This window comes from Nicotiana tabacum, chromosome 5 (genome assembly GCF_000715075.1).
Source record: "Nicotiana tabacum cultivar K326 chromosome 5, ASM71507v2, whole genome shotgun sequence".
Classification (NCBI taxonomy): domain Eukaryota; kingdom Viridiplantae; phylum Streptophyta; class Magnoliopsida; order Solanales; family Solanaceae; genus Nicotiana; species Nicotiana tabacum.
In genome coordinates, this window is record NC_134084.1 from 67,362,518 (window position 1) to 67,371,861 (window position 9,344).

Below are 9,344 nucleotides of genomic sequence, written 5' to 3' on the forward strand. Positions count from 1 at the left end.
CTGGGCACTGGTGCTTGGCATCAGGGTCTGTGCGCGAGGCGCTGTTGGAATGGGCCTGTAGCTGGGCACTGGCGAGGCATCATGATCTGCGCGCGCGACATTGTCAGGGCGCGCGGCGCTGTTGTCATTGGCTAGCCCTTAGGCGCTGGCGAGAGGCATCAGTGGGGCGACAGAGGCACATGCGCGCTTGTCACTTGGCGCAGCCAAGACCACGGGGCCGACCATGGCGCTAGGCATTGTGAGGCTTGCTAGGCCGCCATGGGGCGCGGCCAAGGGGTCATGGGGCATGTCTGGAAAGCAGCCCATGATAGTATACAGACCTTACCCCTACCCCGAAGAAGTAAAGAGATTATTTTCGAAAGATCCTCGACTCAAGAAGACAAAAAGACAAAAGGACACAATATCAGTACCACCACAGAAATCATAGGAAAAATAGAAACAACATGAATCCAAAAGATAGATGCAAAGCAAAAGTGATAGCTAGTAAATAGGCCCGACACTATGAAAAATAAAATAGTAAGATACAACATTGCCACCAACTATCTTGGACAAAAACCCTACCAGACTAGTCTCACAAATGTACGAAGTAAGGCAAGACTCAACTACCTCCTAACTTAAAACCCTAATACTCGACCTCCACATCTTCCTATCAAGTGTCATGTCCTCGGAAATCTGAAGCCTCACCATGTCCTGCCCGATCACCTCTCCCCAATAATTCTTAGGCCTCCCTCTACCTCTTCTCGTGCCCTCCACAACCAGCCGCTCACACCTCCTTACCGGAGTATCTGGACTTCTCCTTTGTACATGCACGAATCATCTGAGTCTTGCTTCCCGCATCTTGTCATCAATGAGAGCCACGCACACCTTCTCCGGAATATCATCATTCCTAATCTTATCCATCTGAGCCTCGTATCACATAGTATTTGCCTAAAATATATATTTTGTTAAAAAAATATTTTTTGTTATCTAACCAAACACCAGAAAATATGTAAGAAAATTACTTATTTTCCAAGAAACATATTTTTTTCATACCAAACGCACTCTTAATCTGTTTTTTATATCCTTAGTATGTAGTTAGATTGAGAATGATGTCTTTTAAGCGTGAAAATACTTAAGTGTATTGTCACGATCCAAAATTCCAACACTGCGGCCATGATGGATCCTAAGATTGCTCGCTAGGCAAGCCAACTCTTAATAAGAAATAATGAGCTAGTCTAACAAGTAACATCATCATAAGACATAATGAAAGTTAAACTCAGTTACATATGATAATAAGTCTAACCATACACCTTTTACATAACCTCCTAAGATTTAGTGTCACAAAGTACATGATCCACTAGAATACTACATATAAGGTCTGAACAAGAATACAATACTGTTTGATAAAAAAAAAATAGTAGATAAATGATAGGAATGAGACTTCAGGGTCTGCGAACGCCAAACAACACTACCTCAAGCCTCCTGAAAAAGGTCCGAGCAATCACCTTTGAACGCCGCGGGGACCAACAATGGAATCTGCACAAGAAATACAGAAGTGTAGTATGAATACAACCGACCTCATATACTCAATAAGTATCGGGCTTAATCTCGATGAGATAGTAACGAAATTATGACAAGACACTCACTGTAAACATGTACGAGCAATAAGCAGAACAACAATAACAAGATAGAGAAATGGGAAACTACATAATGAATGGTATAAGAAAATAAATGACAGAAGGCCCCAAAATAACACCACATCACAACTTCAAAATATAACATGGTAGGGGAGCATAGCAACCAAGAACAAGTACAAGACATCCTTGATGTTGCGGTGCGTAACCCGATTCAAATATCAATACCAATAAGTGCTCATACCGTTGCGGCGTACAACCCGATCCCAATATCACTAATAACATCATTGTGCGCAATTCGATCACAATATTAATAACAATACCATTGCGGCGCGCAACTCGATCCTAATACCAATTTATTTGAAAATTCCCAATAATAATCAAATATGGAGAATCTTCATAACATAACATAAAAGAGAACTAAAAATGCGTAATTCACCAAGGAAATACGAGCACAAACAGAGAATATCTAACAATTCAATGTTCATGAACTGGCTTCACAACATATGTCAATAAAGGCTTCAACAAGTCGTAAACACAAGAATAATATAAAGATCATACAATCCGATATAACAAAGTTGAGTAAAACGAGAAACAAGTAAGGAAATAAGACATGAAACAGGTAAAAACATCTATCTAATAACATGCAGGAACATGTAACAAGTAAAGGCGTACGATAAATAAAGGCATTTAATAAGCTAGAACATATGGCAAATAAGGATATTGAACAAGTGAAGGCACATATATCAAGTAAGATCACATAAAAAGTAAAAACACGAAATTAGTAAAGACATGCAATAAAGTGGTACACCCAGTATGCTTCAATCCATGACGACATATATACACTCATCACCTTGTATATATGTCGTCCCCACACATCGATCACGTAGCAAATAGACCAATCACATTCTAATTCTCTCAAATCAAGGTAACCACAATACTTACCCCTTTCCTAAACAAGCCTCCAAACACGGCTTTCCATTTAGAACAAGTCTCCAAACACAGCTTTTCCTTTAGAACAAGCTTCTAAACCATTCAAATCTAGTCAAATATTACTCAAATAAGTCAAAACAAACTTTAGAAACTACCCTCGTACGAAAAAGGTTAACATATTTTAAAAAGTCAACAACAAGTAAACTCGGACCCACGTGGTCGAAATACATAAGATCAAATTTCAATTACGCATTCACTCCCAAGTCCAAATATGTGATTTGTTTTGATATCCGATCTTAATTTGAGGTCTAAATTTCAATTTTACAACATCCTTAATTTCTACCCAAAAGTCCAAAACCCCAATTTCTATTCTATGAAATCTTAGATTTAATAGTGAAAATTCGTAATGAAAATTGAACAACAATAAGTTAAAGTTACTAATCTATGAAGTTAGGAAGAGTTTTCTCTACAAAATTGCTTCTTGTGGAGTAGGTCTCAAAAATAGAGTAATAGTAGTACCGATATAACTTATATATGCTAAATAGTGAAATAGTAATCCCAAGAAAAAGCAGTAAAATTAATAATATCAGAATTTTTAATACAATATACCAAACAATTAATAAAAAATAATACCAATATATTTAATACCATCATAATTCCAATACAACTAATCACAACATAAATAATCCCGACATATTAACTTGTATTTAAACAAAACGACCAGGCAACACTTAACAGTACTTTGTCCATCTTGGAATTATTCCTATTTAACATAGCATTTTGTGCTCTGGCGTCTTTGATTTGCCAGTTGAGGAGTTTTTTGCCAGGTGTCTAATAAATCAAATACTAACAGTTCAAATATTTTCTGCAATGTCATATTATAGGCTTATAGCAGGTTACATGTCTTATCTGCAAATGATTTATAGTAGGTTAATAGTATTATATTAAGCCAAATAAAATAAAAAAGAACTTTAGAAAAATAGTTTGAAGATTGAACATTGCTATGGACCTTAGTTCCGCTTGTACCAAGCCGATGTTTTCATCAACAAGAAAACATCACGACCTGACAGGCATTCTAACCGGAACGAGTATTACACATCAAAGGCTTCGCTGCTGCAGTAACATACAATGAAAATGTACACCTCAAAGGTTACACAGCTACCATTATAAAAGTCATACTCCGAACTCGCAATGGAAATCTAACTTGTACGCTTTGGTCAAATGACAATCTCCAATTTAATCCTCCGCTATTCCTGAAAGAAGCTACTTCCATAGTAAGGCTGCATCTGCCAGCCAACATGAAGGATCTGATTTTCCATGCTGTAACTCGTCGCTCAGGCACTTGTTGATGGACGTTTTTTTGAGTTATTCTTGGGTCGAACCTTCAAAAAGGCCTTGTCCAAATCCTAACATAAATGTAAATTTCCAATAAGGATATTTCAAATGACGTGTTATTCAGCCTAACAATCGTAAAGGAACTAAAAATAATTACCTGACCCTGGACAAGACCATGGTCCTGGTTTGATGCATCTGTGCTCCAAAGCCTCTCTAAGTTGTAATATGCTCTCACTTTCTCATCAAGTGCATGGATTACTAATTTGCCTATTGCAACTAAATAAAATCAACAAGTGATAGTAGAATACTAAAGAGTTCTGCAGAATCTGAGAGCTAACAAGTTTCGTAATCAACACTGTCACATGGATCTATGCAATTCATCACTATCAGATTACAATCAGATTACATAAGGTAGCACTCTCAATTGGCCGAAAAATAGTATTTTCTGCAAACTTCTTACATGTACATCAGAATACATATAAGCACAAGTCAGTATCCAATTGACTTATATAATGGAAGTCATAATTCAGATACAGAGCATCTTACTGCTGAATAACAGTATGAGAGATGGTAGAAAATGATTGTAGATAACAGTTCATCGTCCATATAGCACCAAAATTAATGTTAGAGGATACCCTTATTAAACTAGATCAACAAAGCATGGAAATCAATTCTTTTACTAACCTAAATATCACAACTGTCATCATAATGGCAGCGATTAGAAGCTAATGAAGTGTCATAAAGCATGAAAAATTGATAGAATTTAAAAGTTATATGATCAAATCAAGAACTCTTATAAGTGCAGAACCCTTGATGGACCACATCAATTGAAGCAACTTGGGAAACTACTTTTCCCTCTGACAAAGAACACTTAGAATGCATAAGTTGCTTGTATGGCCCAAGTTATACATTTTAAGCCTCAAGCATGTATTTATGTTGCAAAAGCTCTTCAAAAAGTTCTACAGATAGATCTTTCTTGTAAAAAGTGAACCATCTTCAGAATTTTACCTAAATGAATCCTCGGAAATAAATAACCAAGTAATGCACAATGCTTTATCAAATGAACACTAACAATGCATAAGTTGCTTGTATGGCCCAAGTTATACATTTTAAGCCTCAAGCATGTATTTATGTTGCAAAAGCTCTTCAAAAAGTTCTACAGGTAGATCTTTCGTGTAAAAAGTGAACCATCTTCAGAATTTTACCTGAATGAATCCTCGGAAATAAATAACCAAGTAATGCACAATGCTTTATCACATTTTATGAATCCAAATCCACAAAATTCTTTAAATTACCTAGATAGTGTTTCAGAAAAAAAGAATTTAATACCAGAGTCGATTACAATCCACTTCCCCCCTTCTTGCCCTTCCACGCTTGGTAACAACATTCTCTTTGATCCTTTCTGCTTTTGTTTAACCTGTTCATCAAACAAAATAAGTGAAGTTATAGAAAAGGAAGATGATTCTTCAAGTAAAATTGTTAAAATATTTATTCACAGTAGTTCAACACTAAACCTGCATTAATGTTCATTTCACGATTTATTTCCTAATAAACCGTTCTTAAAAGTTCTCCTAACCTTGAATGACAAAGATGCACAGAACTTATTTCCAGATTCATTTTTCTTTGGATAAGATAACACATCAAAGCTATATGGGATGCTTGGCAAAGAGGCATGTACAGCAAGTTTCTAGGAGTCCACCAGTGTTGTCAAGCGGTCAAAGGCGTGCTTAAAGCGCGCTTAAGCCTTGAAACGATGTGCAAAACATGTTGAGCGCTTCGCCTCGCCTAGGGGGCACTTCAGTGTCGTCATCAAGGTTCTAAGACATACTTTTCCTTGTCAATAAGCACAATGCTAAAGAGGCAACACTAACCAGTTGATATTTCACTTTATCATTTTTTTTTTAAAATTTTGTCCACTTTTTTTGTTATTCGTGCTTATATTATTGGTCTTGGACTACATATACATATTTGTATTTTTTCTCCATTTGTGCCTTTCTTTATTAAGGTCCACGCGTTATTTGCGCTTAAAGCCCCAACAGACCGTAGAGCTTTTTTGCGCTTTTCGCCGTTGATAACACTGGAGTCAACACAAGTAGATCTTCCTTTTGTGATAAGAAACAAGTTTCAAGGAGTCAACCACAAGTAGAGTCTCCTTTTCTAGTAAGTAACAAGTTTCAAGGACTCAACGACAGGTAGATACTCCTAATGTATATTCTTTCAAGAGCCCATAGTTGACAATTCATTTTACCAAAAATCCTATGTCTGGACAAGTGAATCTGATATGTTGACTGTTATTTGCTTCTCATTCCTGTACTTTCACAAGATCCCACCTCTTTCTTGGTAGATTGCAAGCTCAATACTCAGATCGCAGTTATAATTAATCACAGGCACTATATTCTTTTCTTTGGGAATACATTGATACCTAGGCTGGCTGCAATACCCATTATCAGTCACCTAACAGGTTCCTCAACGACCTAACAAGGACACCAAAAAGTTTATCTTCCTTCATCTTTATCTGTCGCACATCCTTCCGCTCAATAAAACAGTATATATATTACAGTGAGACAACTCCAGGTTCCACCAGCGGAATTGTAGCCTCTCCAACCGAAGGTTACCAGGATTGCATCTCTCCTTTTCATTTTCCCAGTCTACAATCTGGTATAGACATAAATATTTCCCCTTTTCTAGCCTCTGTTTTCTCTTTTACAGACAAACTCCTCCCCCGAAATATGCAGTATATTGCTATAATATGGTGAATCGTATGAAGGTAATGTCCTTTAAGATGGAAGTGAAGCAAGTAAAGGTCCTATCTTTTTCTTTCTCTCAAAAGCATAGGCTTGTGCTAGCATTCAGCCTTGCATGCAGGCACTGAGAGGAGACACGCAATGCAGCAGAATGACCAATAGAGCTATGTCATGAACTTCAGCTTTGCTAGCCTTTTCCTTTGCAGTGGCTATACCTCCCCTCACCCAAGCCTTTCACAAGCTTCAAAATGAAAACCAATAATTGACCAGACACCCCTTACCCAAGCTAAAATTTTAAAATGACAAGAATATCTGTTTTCTGATAGGGCATGACAGTTTAATGCATTTTCAATTTTCCATTTCCTTTGACAGACGACGGTAGGTAAGTTTAGACGAATAAAATAACAGACACTCAACAGATTTCTCCTCAAAATACCCAAACAAAATAAGAACAGGGAACTTTCTATTTCTTGGAACAAAACTGGGATATTTGTGTAAGTAACACCGGTCCGTCCCCCCCCCCCCCCGCCCCACCCCCCTAAAACCAACCAACCCCAAGTGCCAGGTATGCTACTTTATAAGCGATAAAAGCAATCATCCTCTCAATCGCAACATACATATATACCCCACCCCCAACACACATGTGCCAGTCTATGCTACTTTGAAGCTATTAAAGTTTCCATTCTTCAATTGCAACATACATATACACACACACACCCCCCCCCCCCAAAAAAAAGAAAAACACACACACACAAACACACACACCCCAACTAGCTAAAATACATGATCCTTCCATTGCCCTGAGACAATCCTGTCAATTGGTAGTAGGTATTAGGCATTTCATGTTGGTTCTTTCTACACCGCACCCGAAGGTGTTGCCTAGCGGTCTATGTGGCTGTAATGGACCATGAAAGACCAGGATACCCATAAAAGTACAAAAACTAGGTGATTTTTTTCCATCTGTCTAAACATTGATAGACTATGCTGGTGAAAGCTGAGATACCTAGTGGATTATCCCGTGCGCGCAAGTTAGCCAGACACCAAATTTATCTACACAGAGAGAGAGAGAGAGAGAGAGAGAGAGAGAGAGAGACATACTAATCGCTGAATAAATGAAAAAGAAACTGAAACAGATCTCCACATTTCTAGTAGCTAAATTCACATTATTAATAGCAAGCAAAGGAAAACGAACCTGCCTTGTAAATTAGGGCTTGAGCAATGTTCCGAACGTGCCAAGCCGATCGACCAGTAGCAACAACCATGAAATCCGCAAAATCAACGTGTTTAGGTATAGGAATAACTTTGACGTTATCAGCTTTAACGTCTTTAAGGATTGCCTCCACTTCTTCTAGTTTCAGTAACTCTCCGCCGCGGATTCCTTCACCGTCGCCGTCGTTGACGGCGGCGGACGATAGAGGGCGATTGAGCATTGAAAACCCTAGCTTCCATTGCTGCTGTGTTGCAGGGGAAGAGGAGAAGCTTCGAGATCTTACAACCGACCACATGGGATTACTGCTCTGCCGCACCGCGAAATGAATACAGCTAAACCCAAAACCCTTTGGGGTCGTTTGGTTAGATAAACTAATGCATAATACCTTATTTGATACATATTACACCTATGTACGTTAGATATACAACCATTAATTATATACCCTATTTGGTATTATCTAATGCTTCCTCCGATCCAAAATAAGTGATATTTTAGTTGTTTTTACACATATTAAGAAATTCACCTTTTAACATTAATTAGCAATGAAATTGACCATATTAACCTTTACTATCTCTTCACATAAACACTCCTAACACATACTCCAACATTAATTACTCCAATGGCAATGTAGAAAAAAAATAATTAATTCATTCTTGAAATTTGGAAAAATCACTTATTTTAGACCATACAAAAAAGCCAAACAATCACTTATTTTGGACCGGAGGGAGTATATAACAAACCATAGTATTAACAATGCAATGAGTTTTAATGCCTGCATTAGCTTAGTTAAAGATAAAATCGTCCTTCAAAATTTATGTTTGATTAAAAATTCTATTATATTAATGCAAGTTTGAAATAATCCAAGAAAGCGGGAAATAAAATTATATCCCTAGTAAATAAATAAATACTTAGCATATTTTCTGTTTTATAAAGAAATATTCAGTTCTATACTACAATATAGGTAGACAAATCAAACAATGTTTTTAAACCTTTTTCATATAAAAACATTCATCAACATATGTTTCTTTTAAAAAGATAAAGTGATGTACTGGTTATGAGGGTATTTTTGTAAACAAATAATTCTTTTAGAAATTATGCAATGCTTTAATACATCAAATCAAACAATGGATAAGAAATATGTTAGCATAACTAATGCAAACATAATTAATACCAACATAACTAATACACCATATTCAGCATTATTCTTATACACTCTACCAAACGACCCCTTTGTGAAAAGGAAATTTTGTTTTCTTTTGAATTTGAGTTGGAGAATTTGGCTGTATTATTTTTATCTAAATAAATTTTGAAGGATTAGATTCTAGATTATTGATTAACCTCATTCTAATTTATGTAAAATATCAATCTGTTTATCTGATATACTATGATTGTCAATGTTACAATAGGTGAAAACTTACACCAAGCCAACAAATAAATGACACTTGTCACTTAGCCAGCTACAACAGTTAGTGCTTAATCATAGTTAGCTTTCATTTATTTTATAGTATA

General features: G+C 36.7%; 1 protein-coding gene across 1 annotated transcript; it reads right to left on the reverse strand.

Annotated features, from left to right (window-relative positions):
• Positions 1-3,516: 3,516 nt before the first annotated feature.
• LOC107800000 (protein Iojap-related, mitochondrial) lies at positions 3,517-8,223 on the reverse strand. The gene is made up of 4 exons (XM_075253621.1): positions 7,822-8,223; positions 5,211-5,298; positions 4,039-4,148; positions 3,517-3,952 (listed from the first exon to the last, which is right to left on the reverse strand). The coding sequence occupies exons 1-4, from the start codon at positions 8,128-8,130 to the stop codon at positions 3,881-3,883; spliced, it is 579 nt and encodes a 192-aa protein (XP_075109722.1). The 5' UTR covers positions 8,131-8,223; the 3' UTR covers positions 3,517-3,880.
• Positions 8,224-9,344: the final 1,121 nt, after the last annotated feature.